Raw genomic sequence first — 26,270 nt, 5'->3', positions numbered from 1 at the left:
GTGTGGGGGGGGGGCTCCCCAACAAAAACCCCCATCGCAGCCCCTAAAAACAGTCTTTTTTTTCGGCACGCGCCTTTGTCTTCCGCGTTACTGTCTATGAACCCTGTTTTCAGGTTTCTATACCAGGACTTTTGCTACAATTTAAGTATTGGACATTATAAATGGAGAACTTGCTAGGGAATCTGTTCTCATGGTCAGGGCAAAGTGTTTGCTAGGCAGTTTTTGTGTACCTTGAACAAGATCAGATGTGAATCAAAGATACTGCTTGGCTATCTTTGAGTCTACAGCCAGTGCTGTCATTGCGTAATAAACTTCAACTCCTTTTATATGATATTAATAGTTACAGATGGTGGAGTCAAGTTTTCTAGAAACTTGTAATCAAAAAATCAACCTTACTTTCAATGCCAGGCACGCTCATCAACAGCATTTAGAAAGATTATTAAACTTTAATCTGATTGGAAAGATGAGGTGGATAGTTCAAGAAGTCTCTTATCAAAGACTGCAGATCTACTGTCACGGAGGGGCCTAAGTCTGGAATGAGAGCAACATTACACAGTCTCTTTATTTGTTGCTATTCCACAATGCCATAATAAAAAAAATAAAAAAGCACACATTCACACCAGATTAAAAGTACAAACCAGCTATCTCTGTCTCTAGATAGCTAGGCAATCCTATGCCAACCATCTTGTACTCGTATGCCAGGTTAAAGACCTGTTTACAATAAGACGTTTTTTCAACTTAGAAAATAGTGATTCTGAATGAAAATCATGTGGACGGGTATTCCACATTTTGAGGCTAAGAAGAAAAAGTGGTGTTATGGGCACCGTGAGAACGGGCTACTGGGCTTGATGGACCATCATTCTGACCCAGTAAGGTTATTCTTAGGCTCTTATGTTCTTACATGAAGGAAGATTGATTAAGAAAATGTGGTTGAACAGAGTCGAAGCAGGTGGAAGTCTGGCTCTTCAGCCGAGCCTTTCTGCACCAGGATTAGCTTGCAGTCAGTGGCGTAGCAAGGGTGAGAGGTGCCCGGGCCAGTGGAACCTTTACCCTGCTTTCCGCCCCCATCTGCTCCTTCTCCGCCCCCTCCTGCCAAGTGCCTCTTCCCTTCCCCCATACCTCTTTAATGTTCCTGGGGCAAGCAGCAACCTCAACCAGCTGCTAGCGCCAGTGTTGGCTCTTCCTCTGACGTCATTTCCTAGGCGTGACGTCAGAGGAAGTGACGTCAAAGGAAGAGCCGACGCTGGTGCGAGCAACAGGTTGGGGTTACTGCTCATGCCGGGAACATTAAAGAGGTGGGGCGAATGGAAGGGGCACCCGTGCATTAGCAGGGGGGGCGGAGAGGAGGATGAATGCTGGTGCCACTTCCCCCTTACTATGCCACTGCATGCACTGTAACTAAATCAGTTCTTGACATCTTGTTTAACTGTATAATCAACTTACCTGAGTTTAGCCTCCCTTCTGTTTATCCCAAAGGACTCTGCACCATCCATCTTGTCCCCATCTAATAACTGCACTTGGCCCCTTGGCTATAGGATAAGCAGTACTGTAGAAAAACATTAGCGTCATATCTGTGTTATTTGAATGTCCTGATGTTGTTTCATAAGTATTATGCTGGCATTGTATTATAGCTCTCTTATTTGTTACGGAATATTTTTGAAACTGTTTCATGGTGGTTCTATTATTAAGTTTCAATTTACTGATTTTGTGTTTACCTCTTTCATTGTATTTATTTATATTTGGTCTTTTTACTACTGTTAATGCTGTTAACAAAATTGTAAGTTTTATGCTGACTTGCACTTGCCCAGTGGCATACCTAGCATGTGTGACACCCGGGGCCCATCATTTTTTGCTCCCCCCCCCCCTTTTCTGTATGAAAAACATGATTTTTAGTAACAAGCCACACGTCACACATGAGTACCTAGGAAAAGGCAGCATCTTACATACTGCAGTGAGCAGTACAACATCAATACACCCATTGTAAAACTAAACAAGCCAGACTAGTACAGATCAATCCTAACAGAAAACCATGTCTTTCGAACACACAGAAAATACCTTCGCTTAGTATGGAATGTCATCACAAACTAACCCATCCCCCTTTTACAAAACTGTAGTGTGGATTTTAGCCATGGTAGTAACAGCTCTGACGTTCATGGAATTCTGAGCATCAGAGCTGCTATCACCACGGCTGGCGCGGAAAAACACTCAACAGTTTTGTAAAAGGGGGGATAAAATAGAAATACATAGACAAAGGTTAAATTGAACCAGAAAGAAGCTGGACTCTGCATACAATGCAACACCACAGAAACAGTGACACATGTCTCCTAAAGCAATAAATAAATAGAAAATTTTTGTTTTACCTTTGTCTTCTCTGGTTTCTGCTTTCCTCATCTTCTTGTTACTCTCTTCCTTCCATCCACTGTCTGCCATCTCTCTGCCCCTATATGGCATCTTCTCTCCTTCTATGCCCCTTCCAATCTTCCCCTTCTAATCTCCAAGGTTCAACAACTTAACTCCCGCAACAAGTTCGCCGTCCTCCTGCAATTCGATCTTTCTGCCGCTTTCGATGTCGTCCACCACGATATTCTAATTTACCAACTCTCTGAGATTGGCATCACCTCTACAGTCCTTGAATGGTTCTCTAAATTCCTTCATTCCCGATCCTACACTGTCAATATGAATGGCACCTCATCCTCCCCCTGGATACCAACCTGCGGAGTCTCGCAAGGCTCACCTCTATCTCCCATTCCAAGTTTTAGAGAGGATTTATATGTCCTCTCTAAAACTTCTCCATCTATCCCCCCTCGAAACAATCTACACCTATGCTGATGACATCCTTGTCCTTCTCGAGACCGACTCGAACCTCACTAATCTCTCAGACAACATTTCCTCCTGTATATTGAACCTCCAATCTTGGGCCCGCACCGTCCAAATGAAATTGAATGAATCCAAGACAAAACTTATTTGGCTCGGCCCAAAATTAGAGCAGCTACCCACCTCATTTCCACTATCCTCTGGCTCCACTCTGCAGCTCGAATTCTCCAGCAAGGTCCTGGGTGTCATTATCGATTCTACACTGTCTTTCAATGATCATCTCAATTCCCTGGTAAAAAAATGTTATTTCAGCCTTCATATGCTGAGGAAAGTCAGATCTTGTTTCCATCAAAAACATTTTGCCGTTCTCGTCCAATCCATCATCCTCTCCAGATTGGACTATTGCAATTCTATCTTCATAACCCTAACAAAAAAAACCTTCACAGACTCCAACGGATTCAAAATGCCGCAGCCAAGCTTATCTTTTCAAAAAGTAAATTTGACCACGTCACACCGCTCCTTCTCAAGCTTCATTGGCTTCCGATAATTTCCAGAATCCACTTCAAATGCATCTGTCTAACCTTCAAGATCATCCATGGCATCATTCCTCCATTAATCCCGCTCTCTTGGAACTCCTCAAACCCTAACGCCTCCAGACCCATCCAAAAATCGAAACTCTCCTTCCCCTCACTAAAAGGCATTTCTCTCCCAGGAAAATTAGGGACTTCCCTCCCCTTCAGACTCACCGAGCTCTGGAACAACCTTACCTTCCCTCTTTGGAACCTTAGTGCTCTCCAACCCTTCCGTAAACAGCTGAAAACCTGGTTATTCTCTAAAACCTAACATCCCTCCTAATTTGACACCCTTGCCCTCTAACCTCCCTCTTTCCTCTGTTCCTCTTCTAACACTTTCCATGGAGTTCCTTTCAAATTACTATTCATGTAAACCGTGCCGAGCTCCACGATTGCGGAGATGGTGCGGTATATAAACCTAAGGTTTAGTTTAGTTTAGTTTAGTTCCAGAAACTGTATGGTCTGGTATCTGTCTCCTCTCCTTCCCCCCTGCTCTGGAATCTCTCTCTCCGCTCCCTTCCTCCTGTTCTTCCCTGGTCTTCCTTCTCAATTTATTTTCTGCCTCTGTCTAAATTTTTTTTTACTATTCAGTCCTCAATTTCCCTCTTTCACTGTGTCTACCTATAGCTTGCCACCTCTTTCCCTCACCCCTTCCAGTAACTAACTCTATCCTCTTCCCTCAATCCTGTATGTGCCCTTTTTTTTCTTTCTCCTCCCCACTTCCTTCCAGCATCTGCTCCCCCTTTCCCTCACACTTCCATTCAGCAGCTGCCCCTCCTCTCCCCCACACTTCCATTCAGTGTCAGTTTCCCTCTCTCTACCCCTTCCATCTACTGTTCACCCTCTATCTCGCCCCTTCCATTCACTGCCCTCTGTGCTCTTTCCATCCAGTGTTCAACCTCTCTCTCTCTCTCTCTTCCATATGGCATCTTCCCTCTTTCTATGCTCCTTCCATAAACTATCTATCCCGTGCCCCTTCTCTCCTTTGTACATGATTGATTTCAACTCTTTTACTTCTCCATTTTTCTCTCTCTGTCACCACCCCCTCCCCTATGCTCTGGCATCTCTCTCTTCTCCTTTCTTTCCTTCCCATCCCACAGTCTGGCATCATCTCTTCCCTGATTCCCGGCATCTCTCTCCTTTCCATTTCATCCATCTCTCCCTCCCCCTCCATGCTCTGACATCTCCTCCTTCCTTTCCCCCTTCCTTTTCCCTTGGTCTGGCATACCTTCCTCCTTCCCTCCATGCCCTGGCGTCTCTTCTTACCTCCACGCCCTGGCATCTCCTTTCATTACCTCCAGTTGGATACACTAACACTCTCCCCAATTCTCTCCCCCTCTGCTCCCTTCCCTCCTTCTGTCAGCCAAGGCCTGGTGTCCTGAACTTCGTCGGGCAGCAGCAGCATTCACAATTCACTGCTATTGCCGGCTTCAGGCCTTCCTCTCTGTCCGGTCCTGTGTTCATGAAAACAGGAAGTAGGCAGGACCCGGCAGAAAGCAAGGCCTGAAGCCGGCAACAGCAGCGAATTGTAAACGCTGCTGCTGCCCGAAGAAGGTAATGGCGCCAGGCCTTGGAGCACTGAGGCAGACCACTTCTCCCCCCTCGCAGCCGAACCCCCGCTGACCCTCCTATCTCTTCCCCCCAAGTGAACCCTTCCGACCCTCCCAGCGAGATGACCGAGCAGCAAATCTCCCTCCAGTAGCGTTGGCAGCCGCAGCATGCTAAACAGGCTGCTTCGCGGCTTTCTCCTGCTGGTGAAGCGTCACTGATGATGTCATAAGTGACGCGGCAGAGGGACTCACCGGCAGGAGAAAGCCACGAAGGAGCCTGTTTAGCGTGCTGTGGCTGCCGACGCTACTGGAGGGAGGTTTGCTGCTCGGTCATCTCGCTGGTCACCTTAAGTAAGGAGGGAGGGAGCGCGATAGGGACCAGGCCGGCTGTGCACCCCCCCTAAGGCTGCACCCGGGGCGGCCCTCCCCCGCCACCTCCCTTGGTACGCCACTGCACTTGCCGTACACTGCCTTGGAATGAATCTCTTCGTAAAGGCAGTTAATATATCCAAATAAATAGGATAGGTGTTATATTATATTAACAGTGTATGTTCTAATTCTATAAGTGGTGCCTGAAATGGCAGGCATCTAGAAAAAATGCATCTGCAGTGTGTCAATCACGTTCGGGCGTCACTTAGAGAATCCCAGCTGCTGTCACCTAATGATGAGCATACTGTAGGCACTGGTTAACTAGGCCAGGGTTTTAAAGGCCTACATTTCTGACGCCTGGGTTTGTCGAAGAATTGTGGCCAGTGGTGCTTAGTAACGCTTAAGGCCAACTCTGCCCCTGAGCACACCTCCTTAGACATGCAGCATCGCTAAACGCCGCTAGGTGTCCGGGTGTTAGCTGCCGGTCCCAGGAGGAGCCTAGCAGCAGCTAGGGTTTTTTTTTTAAAAAACAAAATTGTTTTTAATCAGCTTTTAATGTTGCGATCAGTTATTGCGCCACATAAAGCCGATTAGGTGCCAGCAGGTGTAATCTAGGTGGCCCTTACCAGAATTTCCCTCTAAGAGACATCTCAAAGGAAAGAGTGAAAAGTATTTCTAAAATCTAAACTGACAACCATCTCATAGGAAGCTAGCCCAGAATGATTATAGAAAGTGTCAGGAACTTTGGCACACCTGTGTTCATTAAGAACAGATCATTTAAAAAGAACCCAGACCCAGATCATTTACGAAGAGTCAAAAGTGCTGGGATGTCAGCGAGGTTTGATAAATGGAGAAATTCAGCATCATGGATACGTTTCTCTAAACCACAAAGACGTTTTTTTTCCGTTCTGAGTGTAGACGGGAAGAAAATTGGAGTATCATGCCCCGAATATACGCTTTAAAGGCGTCCCACGTAGTGATCAATTCCATGATTATTACTCCTAAGCTATTTACGAATCTCTATAGCTTTTCCCGTATTGCTTTTAGATATTTACCACATGTGAATCTCGACATTCTCTTCTGTTTGCTACGCATATGCATGTAACCCTGTAACTCGCAATTGATTGTATTGTACTAGCCGGTGTTTGTACTTGTTATCTTTTTTTGTGTCTCTTTTTTAGGAGCACTTCTAATGTTGATGCTGTTCTTTTATTATAAAATTCAATAAAACTTATGAACTAAAAAAAAAGAACCCAGTCTGGGTAAAAATTTAAGATCTGGCCCTAGCTGAAGGCAAATTTTCAAACTTTGACCCTCTTTTATCAAACTGTGGTAGAGCTTTTTACCACGGGACGGTGAAGTAAATGCTCCAATGCTCATTCCTCCACCCCTCGAGCCCTCTGCTTTTCCTCTATTAGAGTTTCAAGTTTTATCTCAAATTTGATTAAATCGCTTATCAAACTTCTAAATGATGTGCAAAATTAAAATAGTAGAAAAAATTTGAGACATACAAACATATCGGATCAAGTTCTCGAATGGTTTAAATCCTATTTTTTTGATAGGGTTTCCACTGTTCATTTCAATAACTCAGTCTCTAAGGGCTTCTTTAACAAAGGCACGCACTAGTGGTTTAACGCGTGCAATAGCGCATGCCAAACCGCCGGGCGCGCTAGCCGCTACCGCCTCCTCTTGAGCAAGTGGTAGTTTTTGGCCAGCGCGAGGGTTAGCGCGTGATGAAAAGTCACGCGCGTTAACCTCGCTAGCGTGGCTTTGTAAAAGGAGCCCTAAGTCTTTTAATTCCAACTTTGGCATCCCACAAGGTTCCATACTGTCCCCCTTACTCTTTAATATTTATCTGGCCCCTCTTCTAACCCTCAGTCAGTCGATCGGATTCACTATCTATGCTTACGCCAACGATCTTCAACTTCTTCACACCATTGACACCACTAACCAAAATGATATTGACACCATCAATATTAAATTAGAGTTCTTTTGAGCATCGGGAGCAGCGTGGAGCATTCAGCGTGGCTTCCTGTGCTAATAACTGCTATCACAGTTTAGTAAAAGGGGAGGGTATATTTACATACATCTTAAGAAGATTGGCCATTTCAAGTAAAATATAATCTATTTACACGCATTCCAGAAAGTTCTAGCTTCCTCTCTCTGTCAACTTCATAATCTCAGTTGAAGTAGTCTGAGAAAAGGAAAGTCTTTATCCCTTTCTTGAATTTTCCGGTGTCCTTTTCTAGCTTTAATTTCTTCAGTAGGGCGTTCCACCATGTTGGAGCCATTACCGAGAACATTCTTGCCCTGGTGCTTTTGTATTTGATTTCTTTGTCTTTGATGTAAACTGCTTTGATAGTTCTCTCTTAAATGGTATATTAAGTTCCTCATAAACTTGGAACCTGCTGTTGAGACAGATGTGGGAGAAGCCACTGCTTGCCCTGGATCGGAGGCATGGAATGCTGCTACTATTTGGGTTTTTGCCAGGTACTTGTGACTTGGATTGGCCTCTGCGAAGACGAGATACTGAGCTAGATAGACACTGGTCTGACCCAGTGAGGCTATTCTTATGTTCTTGTGCTTTATCATATGCATGTCCTGGCAGATATTTAGTCAGGGCTTCCATAAGAATCTTATATGGGTCCCAGCTCTGGCAGCCGAGGCCCAGCCTTGAATAACTGGGCCTAATTCTGCCCAGGGGGTCAACATTTTAAACAATGCTGACTGCCACCGACCAAAGATTGACCGATGTGTCTGTGTTATTTTGCTATGTAAACCGCCTTGATATGTTGATGTAGGTGGTGAGTCAGACATTAATAAAATAAACTGTGCTTGGACAGTAAAAAGAATATGTTTACTTTTTTAGACAGAGCCAACAAATTGGAGAGAGAAAGAGTCTGGTAACACAGGAATTCCTCAAGTACAGTGCTCACTGCAGGTAAAAGGTTGCTCATGCTCACAGGGTATTTTGGGCTCAGTTTTATAAGTACATGTATTATGCTGACATTGTATTATATCTCTCTTATGTATTACAGTATATTTTTTGAAACTGTTTCATGGTAGTTGTATTATTAAGTTTCAATTTACTGATTTTGTGTTTACCTCATTCATTGTATTTGTTTATATTTGGTCTTTTTACTACAGTTAATGCTGTTAACAAAATTGTAAGTTTTATGTTGAATTGTACTTGCTGTGCACTGCCTTGGAATGAATCTCTTCAGTTAATATATCCAAATAAATAAATATATAGGATAATAATAATAATCAGTTTATATACCGCAAGGCCGTAAAGTTCCATGCGGTTTACAATAGTTAAAAAATAAATAAATAAAAGAAGTTGAATAGAACTAAAAAAAGTTAAAAGCCAATAATTAGAGACACTAAAATGATCAAAATAGTGCATAATAAAATTTTTATGAATTAGCTGCCTAAATATTTTGAAAACAGATATATTAGACGTACCAACATTAAAAGATATGAGGGAACGTCTGGGAATAGTCTGTGAGAAATATAGACTGTCGGCCCTATTAACCAATCAAATGGCAAAGTTTAATGACATATATGGGAGAGTTACATTCAAATGGAAAAAGAAGTATAATGAAAGAATTAACAGGTATACTGTCTTATTCTTATAGATTGGGGAGCCAGGTTTCTGAGGAGGGGAGGGTGGGGTGGGGGAAGTAGGGGTTAGGATTGTTTTAATAGTATGATAGATAAGTTGCATTATCTTTATTAATGTATTAAGATTGTGAATCGCATTCAATGATGATTATGTGTTGTAGTGATATAGGATTCCTTTAATAATGGGATAGATAAGCTGCATTATCTATACCAGGGGTGTCCAACCTGCGGCCCAGTGAAGTATTTTGTGCGGCCCCGGTTGAAGGTGATGCAGTGTTTTCCTTGGCTGCCCCTGGGTGTTTACCGTCTTGCAGGCTCCCTCCTCTGTCTTGCGGCAGCGTTTGCACGTTTGTGCAGCCCCAGAAACATTTTTTTTGGCTAATGCGGCCCAGGGAAGCCAAAAGATTGGACACCCCTGATCTATACCTTTATTAGTTTACTAAGATGGCGAATCACATTCCTTGTTGATTTGTTTTGTGATGAGATCACTGTATTAGTATTAGAATAAAAATTATTAAATAAGGAATTAAAAAAAAAAAAGAAAACAGATATGTTTTTGATGTCTCCTAAATTCCCAATAAGTGTCAGTAAGCAAAAGCAATTGTTCTAAATTCTTACCCCATAACGCTGCTTGATATGAAAAAAGATTTTGATGATGTTTTTTAAGTTTACATCCTCTAACAGGCAGAAAAACAAAATTCAGATGCGAGTTTCTCTTATGTCTGTTGGTTGCAAAAGAGAAAAGCTCAATTATATATTTTGGAGCTAAACCAAACAAAGCCTTAAAACAGAAGCAACCAAACTTAAACTTCACTCGCACCTCCATTGACAGCCAATGCAGTACTCGATAGGAGGGTGTTACGTGATCATATTTCTTCAACCTAAAAATCAGCCTGACCACCGTATTTTGTACTATTCGCATGGGAGGGCCTTAAGCAACTTGGGCCAATCAGAGCCTCAGACCCCCTCCCCGGTGCATCCCAAGATGCACCGGGGAGGGTAAGGCCCATTATGGATGATGCAGGCCAGCTTGGAGGAGGGAATCCGCGTCCCTAAGGTCATCTACGTAGCTGTAAGGGGAAGTGGGCATTGGAGATGAGGGGGGAGGTGTTGTATGATGGAGGAGGGCACTTGGCAGCTGGAGAGAATGGGTATCTCTCCCGCTGCAGCGGGGTGCGCGGCCAAGTAGCGGTAGGCATTTCTTGGCAGTAGCAGAGAATCGGCATCTCTCCTGCTGTGAGTGTGTGTGTGGGGAGGGTGTCACCGCCACTGCAGGGGAAGGATGTTGTGATGTAAGGGGAGAGAATTAACATCTCACCCCCTGCCTTACAACAAAGCAGTCTCTGAGACTGTCATGCCTAGCAGTCTCTGACACTGTCATGACTTTACCGGCACCCCTGGACCAGTCGCTTATTTTTGTCGCCAAATGCTGATATCACTTTTTGAAAATGGCTTGGCATTTTTAAAGAATCCACCGGAGGGCTCATTTCAGTGTTGAAGAGCCCATTGGCATGTCATTGTTGGAGACTGCTGGAAAGCTCGCTATTGACAGAAATAATCCATTTTGATAATTTACCATTTTGATAGTTTAGCGACGGTGTTAAAGTTTTGAGAATCTGGGCTTGAGGGATTAAGAGGGCAGCTTCCCCTAATCCTTCCTGTAGAGCACTGCCTAAGAGTAAACAAGCACCTTTAAAAAACTTAGACCTTGTCCAAGAGCAGGAGTAAATCTCAACATTGATCTCAGGGGGTATTTCCTTTCTGAAATGGAGACTACAGGTGTATTTTTGGGGCAATCCCCTAGCCCTGCCCTAAACATGCTGAGACCCTGCCCCTTGCCATATACATGTATTTCGTATCCACACATGCAAATCCTGGCTTTTCTATGTTTATTGAACACAGAGATGATGGGATTTGCACATGTAAACCGCAGATAGGACTTCTAAAGTAAGTTCCTTAAGAATAAATAATAAAAGCTTGCAGAGAAAGTCTGAATGTTCCAGCTGAATAATATAACAATGAGACAGAAGCCTTCCAGTGGAATTAGAATTTTGATAGACAGGGCCGGATTTAGATGAAAAGAGGCCCTAGGCTATTCCACTTATGAGGCCCTTTCACCTCCCATTTTTAAGTTTGTAAATTACATGAGAGATAATAAAATACATCATTACTGTGATATATATCAATATGTTAAATGAAACATGTTGTTATTGGTACTAACCTTTATAAAAAATGCCCCTTCCTATGTCCATGGTGCCCCCAGTGTGTCCTTCCTCACCTCACCCCCCCTCCGATGCCAGCCTGCCTCCCATCCCCCTTCCATTGAACACCCCCCCATGCCATCCTGCCTGCCTGCCTTACATTAAACCCCCCACACCCCCTCCTGCCTGCCTCCCATCCCCCTTCCACTGAAACCCCCCACCCCACACCCCCCCCCCCGATGCCAGTCTGGGCCACCCTGTCCTGACGGATCCATGTTTTGCCTCTCTCCCCGCAGGGCTGGGCTTTGCCCAGCTGTTTCCGGACTAACGTCTTTCCCTCCCTGATCCTCCTCCCAGGGCGAGAAAAAGAAAAGGAGAAGCCGAGTTGGCGCCCTGTTGCGGCCGGAGCCGGTTCCGATCCCGAAGCGTAGAATTTCTCCTTATTTTCGGTTCAGTGTTTTAGTGTTCACTGTTTTTAGAATAGTGTAATTTTAATTTTGCTAACAATTTGAATGTAGGCCCTCTTGATCTTGAGGCCCTAGGCTGAAGCCTAGTTAGCCTATAGGAAAATCCGGCCCCGGATACAGATAACTTTATCGCCTCTCCATTCTCTCCCTATTGTTCCATCCGTTTATGTAGCCCTTCTCTCTTCTCCAGTGTATCTACTATTGTAGTTCTTTTCTGCATCCTCCAATTATTATTTTTTTGTAAACCATTCTGAAAGGTATATCAGAATTGAATAAAACATGAAACTTGATCTGGTTACCTTGTCACCCACTTGCTATCCACAGAGATTCTGATCTGAAAAGTACTAAGCGCCACCTGTACAACCGATTGTTAATTTGGCTGAGTGGTACTGAAGAGAATGACACGGTGGCAGAATGTGTCACCGTTCCCGTCTCTGCGGATTACCATGGGAAACCATCTCCATGTCATTCTTTAAGAAGAGAGGGAAGAATCAGAGTATGAATGGGCACAACCACTGACCCTCAAGCCTTGCACTGAAGAATGCTGGTGTAGAAGGACTGAGGTTGAGATAGACACTAAAGAATGACAATCTCTGGTATCCAGAGCACATATTGTGATGTCATAATGCCTCATTCCACCAATGCCTAAGAGCCAGCCTCATCAGTGATGTCACTATGGGTTCATTATCATATCAGAGTATGAATGGGCACAACCACTGACCCTCAAGCCTTGCACTTAAGAATGCTGGTGTAGAAGGACTGAGGTTGAGATAGACACTAAAGAATGACACGGGATGGTTTCTCCCAGTTATCCGCAGGGACAGGGATGGGGACAAATTCTGTCACCTTGTCCATAAAGAATGAGGCAGCTTGCCCTAGGCTGCTGATGAGAGCTGTGAGGCTGACGAATGACACTGGGAATATTTGCAGGGCCACAGGAAATGCATATCTAAAAACAGCACTGATGAGCAGAAAGAAATGCACAGCTGCCTTTACAAGTGCCTGGAGAGCACTATCATTCACTGATACCTCCTCTTCTATGCAAAAAAAAAATAAAAAAATTTGTGATTCACAATGTATGTGGCTGTTGGAGAGCCGTTTCCCTGGTGTATTTAGGGGAGTTATCATTTGGTTTTTTGAGACTCTTTTCTTCCCGCTTGTTTAGAGCAGTGATTCCCAACCCTGTCCTGGAGGAACACCAGGCCAATCGGGTTTTCAGGCTAGTCCTAATGAATATGCATGAGAGAGATTTGCATATGATGGAAGTGATAGGCATGCAAATTTGCTTCATGCATATTCATTAGGGCTAGCCTGAAAACCCAATTGGCCTGGTGTTCCTCCAGGACAGGGTTGGGAACCACTGGTTTAGAGGCATCACTTTTTCTGACTGTGTCTCCATCACAGTCCCAGATCTGTAGGAATCTGACAGGAGCTGTGATGTCAATGTTTCTGCTGGATCCCCTAAAAATACCACAGCGCCTGAGTTTAGATTTGAACTGGTGCCCTAGAGATGAAAGGTGTGAGAAAACAGCAAGGCAGACATTCCACTAGGGCAGGGGTAGGCAATCCCGGTCCTCGAGAGCCGGAGCCAGGTCAGGTTTTCAGGATATCCACAATGAATATGTATGAGATGGATTTGCATGCCCTGCCTCCTTGAGATGCAAATCTATCTCATGCATATTTATTGTGCTTATCCTGAAAACCTGACCCGACTCGTTTCCAGCTCTCGAGGACCGGAATTGCCTACCCCTGCCCTAGGGAATTCAGTGTGGAACACAAAAAGATAAGTTTATTGAAAATGCTCCCAGGAGGTGAAAGGTGCTGTAACACCATGGAGTCTGCTTTAAGAGGATTGAGCATTTGAAATAATTAGGCACCATGAACAGGCTGAAGCTGCAAACTTAAGGGCTAGATTTAAGATTTCAGTGCCCGTATGCAGAAACTGGTGTATAAGGATTTCCCCAGAGATGGGAGCATAGATGAAAAATTAGCCTTTTTTAATCCCATGTTGAGATTTTATTTATTTAATTTTCTATACTGTTCTCCCAGGGGAACTCAGAACAGATTTACATTAATTTATTCAGGTACTCAAGCATTCTTCCTTGTCTGTCCTGGTGGGCTCACAATCTAAGTATCGGTAGCATTGCTCCTCATTGGGTTTTGGCCAGGTACTAGTGACCTGGATTGGCCACCATGAGAATGGGCTACTGGGCTTGATGGACCATTGGTTTGACCCAGTAAGGCTATTCTTATGTTCGTATCTAAAATTTTATATCATCGCTTATTCTACTCTTTCAAATTTTGAATGTAATTCTTGTCTTTAGTTTGAATGTAATCCGCCTTGAACCGCAAGGTAATGGCGGAATAGAAATCACTAATGTAATGTAATGTAATCTAATCTAATGTACCTGGGACAATGGGAGAATTAAGTGACTTGCCCAGCACCACAAGGAGCAGTGTGGGTTTGAACCCATAACCTTAGGGCAGGGGTAGGGAATTCCGGTCCTCGAGAGCCGTATTCCAGTTGGGTTTTCAGGATTTCCCCAATGAATATGCATGAGATCTATTTGCACGCACTGCTTTCAATGCATATTCATTGGGGAAAACCTGAAAACCCGACTGGAATTCGGCTCTCGAGGACCGGAGTTCCCTACCCCTGCCTTAGGGTGTTGAGGCTGTAGCTTTGACCACTGTGCCACACTCTGCAGCATCCTCACATGTGCTCTTTGGGTGCTCTCTACCTCTGCTCATCATTCATACAGATGTCTTATTTCTCCAGGGACATCCATATCTGATAACATACCAAAATAGTAACTATACCCTGGGTTCTGATGTACCTCGGACCATAGAAGATGTGCCACAGGTAGGAAAAATGAACATTGTTTTGGCAGTTATCAGATGTTTTTTTCCTCTATTCAGTGCGCCCTTTTCAAAATACTAGCTTCCCAGTCCCTAACTGAGGTCAATACAAAAGATTCCTGGACAGAACTCTTGCCTTCCAGGCAGGCAAATGGAACGATTGGCTTAGTAACTTGATCACGCTCTCCTCTTCCTACTTCATTTTCAGAAAATTGGTAAACACGAGTTTGTTCAATCGATTTGTAAACTGAGAATCTACACAGCTCCGCTAAGAACTATATAGCTTTCCAATTCTTTCATTATGTAAGATTGTACTGTTGACTTTAATTGTAACCTCTTCGCTGATTGTCCAGCGCTTCTTGCTGTAAACCGCCTCGAACTTCCACGGCTTTGGCGGTATATAAGAATAAAATTATTATTATTATTATTATTACTGAATTTTCCCCACAACATTCATATCACAGCTGAGGACTCTTAAGATATATATACCCCAATTCATATCAAGTTCATTGTAACCTAATAAATGATGACACTTGAAGGATAATTTTATAAGGAGCATGGACTTTTAAGCAGTAACATATGCAGCCACTGTGGGGTATTTTACCATTTAGAGGCAGATGAGACCACGTGCACATTCATTAATGACCTCTTGTAAAATACTGATGGGTATAAAAGTGCACACTTTGAAATGATGGGGCATATTTTGCTGGTGGGTGTGCATAGTAGTGCTGGACAATTTACTGATACGAATCGATTTGAATTGATTAATTGTCTGAAAAAATCAGACTCACCGATTCAGCAACCAACACCCCCCCTCCCCCCCCCCGAGACCTAACATACTTCCAGGCTTCCTAAAGAAGCAGCAGCGGTGGCTGGTCAGCAGAGGCAGTGCTCTGAACAGCCTGCTTGCAGCCTGCCCTGCCAGGGCCTTCCCTCTGCTGCATCACTGATGATGTGGTAGAGGGAAGCCCTGGTGGGGCAGGTTGCAGTCAGCCTGATCACAGCATTGCTTCATCCAGGCTGGCCACCGCTATGCTGCTGCTGTGGGAGGCTCAGAGGTACGGCAGATCTTGTGGTGGGAGGGTCTGTGATGTGCTGCTCACAGGGGGATGGAAAGCTGCTGCACAGGAAGATGGATGGGAGGGGAGGAAAGCTGCTGCTCAGGGGGAGGGGAGGAAAGATGCTGTACATGGGGGGAGAGAGGAAGAATTGGGGTGAAGTAGAGGAAGGGAGAGATGAAACAAAGAGGTAAAAAGGGGTGAGAGGGAGAAATCCTGCATATGGTGGAAGAAAGGGAGACGTGCATGGAGAAGAGAGAGCGAGAAATGTTAAACAAAGGGTGGAGGGCAGGGAGAGATGGTGCATGGGAAGAGAGACAGAAATATTACACATGATAATGGAAGGGAGGAAGGGAAAGATGCTGCATGTAGGGGAATAGACAGGTTTGACCCAGGGTACAAGGCAGGAAGAGAGAGAGAGATATGGTACACAGTGGGAAAGAAACAAATGTTGGATATGGCAGTGGATGGTAGAAAAAAAAATTATTTTCTATTTAATGATTACATTATGTCAGATTTGAAATGTATATCTTGTCAGAGCTGGTGTTAGACAATGAGCATGAGCTAGGACTTATAAGAGAGAGGAAAAGTCTTTTTGGTTTATTTTGTTTACACTACAGCACTGATGTTGGGTTGAAGAGGGCAAAGCGGGGTGGGGAAGGCTACAAAATAAACCACCCAACCGCTGATTGGGCAGGAAAAGCGAATCAAATCGAAAAATCGACTCAATAGGCCAAACTTGAATCAAATCAAATTGAAAAATTTTTCCCTGAATCGGGCAGCACTAGTGCACAGGAGTGAGCTTTGGGCAAAGCATGGGAAGAGCAAACAAGTACTTGCGTAGATTATAAAATACTGTAATATATGCACGTCCTTGGAAAATGTTGGTACAGACAGTTGCACCAGCTTTAAGGCTGCTATAAATGTCCGTGCCTGCCACTTACACTACTATTTTATAAAGACTAGTATGTGCTTACTTGTCTTTGTAAAGCAACCTTCACATGGGCGTCTTAAAAGGTGTTTTAACTACGAGGGGGTTCTGAAAAAGACATGGGGGAAGCCACTGCTTGCCCTGGATTGGTAGCATGGAATGTTGCTGCTCTTTGGGTTTTAGCCAGGTACTAGGGACCTGGATTGGCCACCGTGAGGACAGGCTGCTGGGCCTGGTGGACCATTGGTCTGACCCAATAAGGCTATTCTTATGTTCGTAAAAGTCCTCGGCCCAACCAACCAACTTCCAAAATCCTGAGCGCTATTTTGCCACTGTAGCTGAAAAGAGTGTTATCTTATTTCACTAATTGCCAATTTGCAGAAACGAAATTCTATGTTTTGACATTGTTTCAGATCATTGATTGAACCATATCCATGACATTCTCTTCTTGGTTGGGCTGAGAACTTTTCAGCAGCCCTTCGTGTGTGCTGCCTTATAAAATTACTCTCATGAGGACAGTTGTCCTATCCTATCATACCCTGTTGACTTTCACTCTGGCTCTCCAGCACTATGAGAACATGATGAGCTACCTGATAACACTACTGTCTCCAGTAAGCTAGTCTGGGCCTTGTTACCTTCCTCATTGGTTCTTAACTTACCTAAGATCCCAGCATCCTCCCTTGTTAATATAACATGTTTGTATTTTCAGGAACGAAAATATGGGACCAACTTTTCTTGCTCAGACAGAGCTCCTTCTGACCAAATTCCCTTTTCAGGTAAGAAGGCTTAGTATTTCTAAAGCATCAAGCAGAAGAGAATGGTGGTAGACATAGGACAGGCCCAGGGCAGGACATTTAAAGTATGATGAGTTTTACTTCCAAATCCTGGCTCATTCTTTACTCAGCAAAATCTGCAGAGTAAGAGGTCCTCATTACCCAAGGTACAGGCTAGCATCAGGGAAACTTCAGAGTGAGTGTTCTGTTCAAAAGCCATTTGTAGGTGGATTGATTGATTTATTTAACCTAAGTGGTTTACATTTAGGTACTCAAACATTTGTCCCTATGTGTCCCAGTGGGATCACACTCTATCTAATGTACCTGGGGGATTAAGTGTCCAAGGTCACAAGGAGCAGCATGATTATTAGTAGTAGGTGAAGGCTTGACAATTCCAGTGTGTTGATCATTTCGTTGTCACATGTAATGTAATGTAATGTAATTTATTTCTTATATACCGCTACATCCGTTAGGTTCTAAGCGGTTTACAGAAAATATACATTAAGATTAGAAATAAGAAAGGTACTTGAAAAATTCCCTTACTGTCCCGAAGGCTCACAATCTAACTAAAGTACCTGGAGGGTAATAGAGAAGTGAAAAGTAGAGTTAGAGGAAAAATAAAAATAAAATAAACATTTTAACAAGACAGCATTGATCTAAATACTTTGGAAGGTAGAAGAGAGGAGAGAAAGGAATAGAAGCAGAAGGGGGAGCCGTTGAACAGTAGAATTCTGGAGAAATTTAAATGATAGAAATAGAACAAAACAAAGACAAAAGGCAAAACAATAGATAAGATTAAAGATAAATCATAAGCTGGAAAGAAAAATAAAATAAAACTTTGTCTTCAATCCACGGTTTCAGCGTCAGTGATGAAGTGGAGCAAGTAAGTTTAGGAGGAGCGATTGACGTTTCCAGAAAGGGCTTCTTCAGGGAAGAGACTTGGTAGACAGTCTCAGGATGCCTATGTCTCCTCCCCTGCGATGTTCTCCCATCCATGCATTCCCTCCCAGACACATTGCCCGTGCCCCAGCCGCACCAAGGAGGCTGCCCCAGATGAGGCCCACGGTGAATGCAGGATTCTCTCCTCTGCGGGAAAGCCGCCCGGAGCCGACAGTCGATCTTCTTAGCGGATTGCATGGGGGGAAGAGTTCACACTCTTGGTAGGATCGGGTCTGTGTGCTCTCGGTGGTTGTGGATAGTCTCGTTGCTGCTTAGGTGTAAAAGCAGTTGATCTCCTACTTCTGATGATATTTAAAAGCAAGCATATTGATTTTTCCAACGGAATGCTGGGGGAAGAGCTTACTTGTTTGGCTGGATCAGGGCAAAGGGCTCTCGGTAGTGGTGGCTGATCCTGTTGCTGCTTAGGTGTAAAAAACAGTTGATCTTCCTGGTGGACTGCAGGGGGAGGTGGAGCTCACACTCTTGGCTGGATCGGGTCTGTGGGCTCTTGGTAGTTGCGGATAGTTCCGCTGCTGCTGAGGTGTAAAAGCAGTTGATTTCCCACTGTTGCTGATATTTAAAAGCAGGTAGATTGATCTCTCCAATGGACTGCAGAGGGAGGAGCTCACATGCCTGGCTGGATCGGGGCAAAGGGCTCTTGGTAGTGGTGGCTGTGGGATTGTCCAGGGAGAGGAGCTCTGCACTCAAACTGCCATCCTCCTCGCCTCCAAGTTCCGGAATCCTCCTCACATGTTACGAGTGGGAGACAGAGCATCCAAGGAGGGAGGGGAAGGCCTCTTGACTGATACGTGGTGTAACTGCAGACAGTATTCAACTTATCTCCATCATGTTTGGCTGCCTATATGGCTGATATGGGAGAAACATGGTAATAGATAAATGTCAAATGGCCCATCTAGTCTGCCCATCCGCAACATTCACTATCTCTCCCTAAGAGATCCCATGTGCCTGTCCCTCGCTTTCTTGAATTCAGCACAGTGTCTCCACCACCGAGAGACTATTCCACATATCTATCACTCTTTCTGTAAAAAAAAGTATTTCCTTAGATTACTCCTGAACCTATCATTTCTTAACCTCATTCTCTGCACGTGAAAAGGGAGGGCTGAAAATAACCCTCACCAGCTCTTCTGATGCTATGGTACTATAATTTATTACCAAAGAAAAAGCAATTTCCATCTAAGAAATCTGCTTTCAGTTAGGCAGTGTTGTGCTAGCTACTCTTCAAAAGTAATTAATTCCAGTCACTAGTTATTTCTCAGCTTAAAGTGATCGCATTATTCATGTAGGAAAGTAATTGATTACTGATTTCAGTTATCTACTTAGAGTAACTAATTGCTTTTCCTTTACTGATACCACATTTAGGAATGCTTATGGTAAAAGCCTTACGGTACATGATGAGGTAACATTTGCAACTTATACACAATGTGAATACTGCCAATGGATAACCACGGGAAACCATTTCCATGTCATTCTTTAAGGAGAGAGGGAAGAATCAGAGTATGAATGGGTACAGCCACTGACCCTCAAGCCTTGCATTGAAGAATGGTGGTGCAGAAGGACTGAGGTTGAGACAGACACTAAAGAATGACACAAGATGGTTAGAACATAAAACCATAAACATTACCATATTGGGACAGACTGAAGGTCCATCAAACCCATTATCCTGTTTCCAGCAGTGGCCAACCCAGGTCAGAAACCCAAAGAGTAGCAACATTCCAGAGCTGAGATTGTGATGTCATAGTGCCTCATTCCACCAATGCCTAAGAGCCAATCACATCAGTGATGTCACAATGGCTTCATTATCCTATACTTGGTTCACATAAGAATCATAGTATGAATGGGCCCAGCCACTGACCCTCAAGCCTTGCATTGAAGAATGCTGGTGTTGAAGGACTGAGGTTGAGACAGACACTAAAGAATGGCACGGGATGATTTCCTGCCGTTATCCGCGGGGACAGGAACAGTGATGAATTTTGTCACCATGTCATTATCTAATATACCGCATCGTGTAATACCTATTACACCTCACTGAAGTTACTGGGATAGTGAAAAATAGTTAATTACTTTATTGATTACTGCAGGAAAGTAATTAACTATAGTTACTAATTACTAGGTACTTGCTATCACACAACACTGCAGTTATATTAACCCCCTCATTCTATAATCACCTACATTTATTCACTCAGTTTTCTATATCACTTTCCCCCGGGAGCTCAGAACAGTTTTACATAAATTTATAACGATGCTGTTGTATTCTATAATGGCAATTACACACGTATGGGCCCTTATATACTAGGCACACTTCGCACTTAAATTGTGACACCTACATGGTGATGCCCTCTTATAGAACTGTCTCCTAAACCGTGAAGTTATTGCTTAACCTACTCTCACAGTTAAGTTGACGCAAAAGAAACTTTTGCAAGGAAGGAAGTAAAATATGTCGTCAATAATGGCCTGTGAATGTTTGTTTCATTGATGGCTTATGTAATGCACTACATATGCATAATTTGAAAAATGTGCTTTTTTCAGTTCATAGTTTGAGGCCTGCAGACATTAAAGTTATTGCTGCCGTGGGAGACTCTCTCACAGTAAGTGCAGATTAATGAGTAAGTAATGAAATGATGAAAAGAGTCCACCTAAGTTTGCTCTGATGGAAGACTTAGGTTGATCATATGCAGTAGTCTTAGCTGAGATCAAAGCAGCCCCTGTGGCTTAGGACTTAGGCACCATGGCCAAGATGCTCTAACCAGCACCATTGTCAAAGCGGCTGCCGATCACATGTCAATTACACGATGGGGCCAGCTACAGAATTGCGCTTCCAGCAAAAATAGATGCCGAAAATGTAGGCCAGGGTTTTCCAGGCCTACATCTCCAACACCTACCTTTGAAGTGAATTGCGCCTCTATGGGCATTTTAGGCCGCTTAACGCCACTTCCAGCATTAGCCATTCCCACAGTGGTATAAAGTGGCCTAAAGCACCTATGAAGGTGCGATTCTGGCGCCGGTAAGTGCCTTGAAACTCAGTTAAAAACATTGTATAAACAGTATTTTTTGCTGACCTTGGGTGCCTTAAAAAAAACAGCGCTGTTTAGAGAATCCAGGCATTTGTGTTGTGGTAGGAGATTCCAAACCTGTATCAAGTGGTGTGGATATGTGCAAATATATTTTCATGTGAGCGATAAGTTCTAAAAACTAACAATTTTTGATTCCAATAATAGCAGTGCATTTCTGTACATAGCACAAAAACCATCAAATATATGGCAATTGATTTAGTTTAGTTTAATTAATTTTTTTAAAGTTTAATTTATGTCTAATTCCACTATCCTGGAATTCTTTGAGACCTGACACTACCAGATCCGCCCACAAACTTAAACTATCTTTCCCCTCGTTAAAAGGAGTCATGTGGACTTCCCCCCCATATTCTGCAGTTCTGGCATAGACTTGGACAATATACTTCATCTATCTGGGGCAGGCGATGGTCTCCTATGCCAAGAGCACTATTTGATTATTATAACTTAACAACGCCTAAGCCTAAAGGGATGACAGCCTTTGTGACAAGAGTGTTGCTGCTGGGAAAAAAAAAGCTATATTGACTAACTGGTTGTCCCGGGACCTGCCCTCTTATAATCAGTGGAGATCCTTGATGATCGTACATGCCTCTTTGGAGAGGAGACAGGTCGGGGATCTGGACCGTGGTCCGGGCCACCACTTCCGGGCTGCCGCCGGCGCCGGATACGGATAGAAATAATGATAGGTTTTTTAGGATGAGGCAGGGAACACTTGACAGGTCGTGGACCTGATGGGCCGCCGCGGGTGCGAACCTCTGGTCTGATCCCGGTGGAGGCAACTTCTTATGTTCTTATGTTCTGTCAGACTTGGGAACATTTCTGGATGGACCTTACTCCCCATGCTCGAAGTAGATTATTGAATTTGTGAAGATGACCGCATACTTCCTGAGATGTTACTGGACTCTATATATATGGGGGGGGGGGGGGGTTTGGGAGGGAATGATTTGTGCACATGTGAGATTTTGATGAACACTTCTGTATAATTTTCTTGCACTTTGTTGGAAATTTAATAAAAAATATTTCAACATAAAAAAGGAGTCATGTATGCAGGTAAATTAGGGAAATCCCTTTTCTTCAAATTCACTGAGCTTTGGAATAACTTCCCTGCCCTGCTGCGGAACCTAGGCTCATTCCAATTATTCCAAAAGCATCTGAAAACCTGGCTTTTCTCCAAAATGTAAAGCTACCTATTTAAAATGTAAAGCTAGCTATCCTCTACATAACCTCTAATTTCTTATTATGTCTTTCCCTCATTTATTGAATTACCTGTAAACCATGAGGAGAGGATGCAGTATACAAACTTAAGGTTTAGTTTAGTTTTGTCGGTTCAGGATTTTTGTGAGCGACCATGGAAAATGTATAAGCAATTGCTCACGTGCTCCGCACAAAGGGAACATAGCCTGTATCTCCCCCAAGTCATGAGGGTCTGTTTTCTCATTAAACTGAACAATCCTCTAGGACAATTTAGGGATTCCTTAAACCTAATGTACATTCTTTTTGAACTTTGCACATGATTGAGATAACTGTGTAACCAAGGAAAATAACACTACCAATATAAAGCAGACTTCCCCCATGTTTGCTCAACTTTTCTTATAGCTTGCTTATCGTAAACACTGGTGAGAATGCTAATATGACTGTTCAGTTATCATCTCCCACATCATTCCATAGATAGCATTGTAAATACCATTACTTATTTTTTAAAACCTATAGCACGCCAAAACCTAAGCAGGCTCCAAAAGATACCCACATAAATCAATAACACAGAATAAAATCCATAACATAAAATACTAAACAATAATATCAAAATCTACAGTATAATAACTGCTCGTTTCTCATCTACTGCATCTGTTAATCACTGCGGCTCGCCCACCCAAACGAAAAGCTTCTAGAAATAAAGATGTTTTTATAAGCTATTTAAATATCTGTACATTATTGATCATGCACAAGTGTCCAACTATAATTTAGAAAGATATGTGTATGTGTAAGACAAGCAGTTAACAATATGATTGATTAAGCCATCTATATTTTATTTATCCATTTATTTTGACATAATTTATATCTGCTTCAGAACAGAAAAAGCTCTGGCACTGATCAAACGTATTTCATCTTTGTATGGTCCTTGCTAGCGGTTCCATACCATGTAACAGTACTGAATTGTGCAATTTCATTGGCGATGAGCCTCCCACCTCACTGAATTAATTACAAAACACTCATTAGTGGCAATCCAAATCAACGAGCTCCAAGCCATAACTGAAAAGAATAAGAAATGTTTATTTATCTTTTCTTTTCTTCTGCTCATTTACCTATACACATCCAGGGTGAGGGGTTGGAGGGAGGGATATAATTTTGATGGTTACATATGGGTAATTTATTTTTATCATTACATATTATGTCATAAGTTATGTTTTTAATAAAAGTAAGAAAAAGGGGAGAATTTAATAATATATAAATTACCTGTACAGTTAATAGTGCAATGTATGTAGTAATTATTGTTCTTTTATTTGTATTGCACTGTTTTAATTTAAAAATCAATAAAAAAAAAAAAGAAATACTATATTGCGCATAACCTAAGCGATTTAAAGCCTATAATTGCAATCAGCTGATTATTATTAACCAATCACAGATCAAATTACATACTGCTTGTTTTGACTCAGAACCACTCTTATTTGCAGTAATATTTTGCCTTCTTGATATCAGGCAGGTAATGGAGCGGGATCTGCACCCAATAACATCCTTGGCGTCCTGACTCAGTACAGAGGTCTTTCTTGGACGTGAGTAGAGGTCCACAATATAGTGCATATATGTTTTCTAGCTCATATGTATGTTGGTATAGATAGAATGTTGTTATAGAGCAGGCCTAAAGGAATTTTGCCTATAAAGTTGCTGAAAAGATGCCCCTGTGATTACAGCAGGAGTCCATTTTAGTGACATCTAAAGCATAGCAGTCCATATAATCTCATGGGATGTTCAGTTTCCTGAACTACATCACTGGTTATGTTACTAATTTCAGGTTAACGCTTTCAGTTTTCATAAGCTTTTCTATTTGTACTAGAGCAGATATGGGCAACTCCGGTCCTCGAGGGCCAGAATCCAATTGGGTTTTCAGGATTTCCCCAATGAATATGCATTGAAAGCAGCGCATGCAAATAGATCTCATGCTTATTCATTGGGGAAATCCTGAAAACCCAATTGGATTCCGGCCCTCGAGGACCGGAGTTGCCCATGTCTGTACTAGTCTTCCATGTGTAAGTTCAGCTGTTTTGTGTTACCCTGCTCTGGATTGGTAATTAGGATGATGTGTTTTGCAGAGTTTTATTTCAGTATGCCAGATTCCCGATGTAAGAGTACTGTATATTATCATCCTGCTGGTTTAATTGATTTTCTTCAATGTTTGTATATATTTGTAAGATTTTATACTGTTACGTTATATTACATTACATTAGTATTTATGGATCACTAATAAGCCCCAGAAGAAGTTCAGTACAATTTACAATTTAGAAGGGCCTGGTCATTATTTCATTAGAGACTCATGACATAGATATATTGGTTTGTCGTATGATTATGGTACATGGTTTGTAGAGAAGATAGTAGATGTTCCTCATGTAGGCATTTATTCAATCCAACACATAGAAATAGGCAGCAATTCACCTAGAATGTAAATAGTCAAGGCCCATATGGTAATCCACCTAAAATGTCAACATAGTCCATGTTTCAGCTATAACTGCCTTCCTCAGGGGTCCCAAACTGCAAGGGCTTGAGATTAGAAGGCACAAGTATGGATAAAAGCAAAGGCACTAAAATCCAATGTGGGCTAAAAAAAAAAATGCTCTCCATGCCAATTTTTCTTCATTTGGCGATCAACAGAATATGGCTCTTCTTTCTTCTGTTGACTATTCAGATAGTACCAGAGCAGATCAAGGGCGGATCAACCAACTATACTGTAAATATAGGGCTAAATTCTATATATTAGACTGTTGCCCACCAAATGTGATGAAAGTCACCCTGGTCACCTTCAAAGCCAAGCTACACATAAGAACATAAGCAATGCCTCTGCTGGGTCAGACCTGAGGTCCATCATGCCCAGCAGTCCGCTCACGCGGCGGCCCAACAGGTCCAAGACCTGTGCAGAAATCCTCTATTTATACCCCTCTATCCTCTTTTCCAGCAGGAAACCGTCCAATCCTTTCTTAAATCCCAGTACCATACTCTGCCCTATTACATTCTCTGGAAGCGCATTCCAGGTGTCCACCACACGTTGGGTAAAGAACTTCCTAGCATTTGTTTTGAATCTGTCCCCTTTCAACTTTTCCAGATGCCCTCTTGTTCTTTTATTTTTTGAAAGTGTGAAGAATCTGTCCCTCTCTACTCTCTCTATGCCCTTCATGATCTTATAAGTCTCTATCATATCCACTCTAAGTCTCCTCTTCTCCAGGGAAAAGAGACCCAGTTTCTCCAATCTCTCAGCATATGGAAGGTTTTCCATCCCTTTTATCAGACGTGTCGCTCTCCTCTGAACCCTCTCGAGTATCGCCATATCCTTCTTAAGGTACGGCGACCAATATTGGACGCAGTATTCCAGATGCGGGCGCACCATCGCCCGATACAACGGCAGGATAACTTCTTTCGTCCTGGTTGTAATACCCTTCTTGATTATACCTAGCATTCTATTCGCTCTCTTAGCGGCCGCTGCGCACTGTGCCGTCGGCTTCATTGTCATGTCCACCATTACCCCTAAGTCCCTTTCCTGGGTACTCTCATTCAATAACATCCCTCCCATCGTATAGTTGTACCTCAGGTTTCTGCTTCCCACATGCAGTACTTTACATTTCTCAACGTTGAACTTCATCTGCCATCTCGTCGCCCATTCCCCTAGTTTATTCAGGTCCCTTTGCAATTCTTCGCAGTCCTCTTTAGTCCGAGCTCCACTGAATAGTTTGGTGTCGTCTGCAAATTTTATTATCTCACACGTCGTCCCTATTTCTAGATCATTTATGAATATATTAAATAGTAGTGGCCCGAGCACCGAG

The 26,270-nt window shown here is 43.0% G+C and overlaps 1 protein-coding gene across 1 annotated transcript in view; it reads left to right on the top strand.

The window, feature by feature from the left end:
- PLB1 (phospholipase B1) overlaps window positions 1-26,270 on the top strand; it is a 225,477-nt gene that overhangs the window by 37,640 nt on the left and 161,567 nt on the right. Inside the window, exons 14-18 of the mRNA XM_033937660.1 lie at window positions 8,175-8,246; window positions 14,377-14,460; window positions 17,155-17,221; window positions 20,705-20,763; window positions 23,941-24,014. Coding sequence (XP_033793551.1) covers window positions 8,175-8,246; window positions 14,377-14,460; window positions 17,155-17,221; window positions 20,705-20,763; window positions 23,941-24,014 — 356 coding nt within the window. The remainder of the gene's footprint in view (window positions 1-8,174; window positions 8,247-14,376; window positions 14,461-17,154; window positions 17,222-20,704; window positions 20,764-23,940; window positions 24,015-26,270) is intronic.

Source organism: Geotrypetes seraphini, chromosome 3 (assembly GCF_902459505.1).
Source record: "Geotrypetes seraphini chromosome 3, aGeoSer1.1, whole genome shotgun sequence".
In the NCBI taxonomy this organism is placed as follows: domain Eukaryota; kingdom Metazoa; phylum Chordata; class Amphibia; order Gymnophiona; family Dermophiidae; genus Geotrypetes; species Geotrypetes seraphini.
This window is presented reverse-complemented; position numbering and strand designations above follow the sequence as displayed.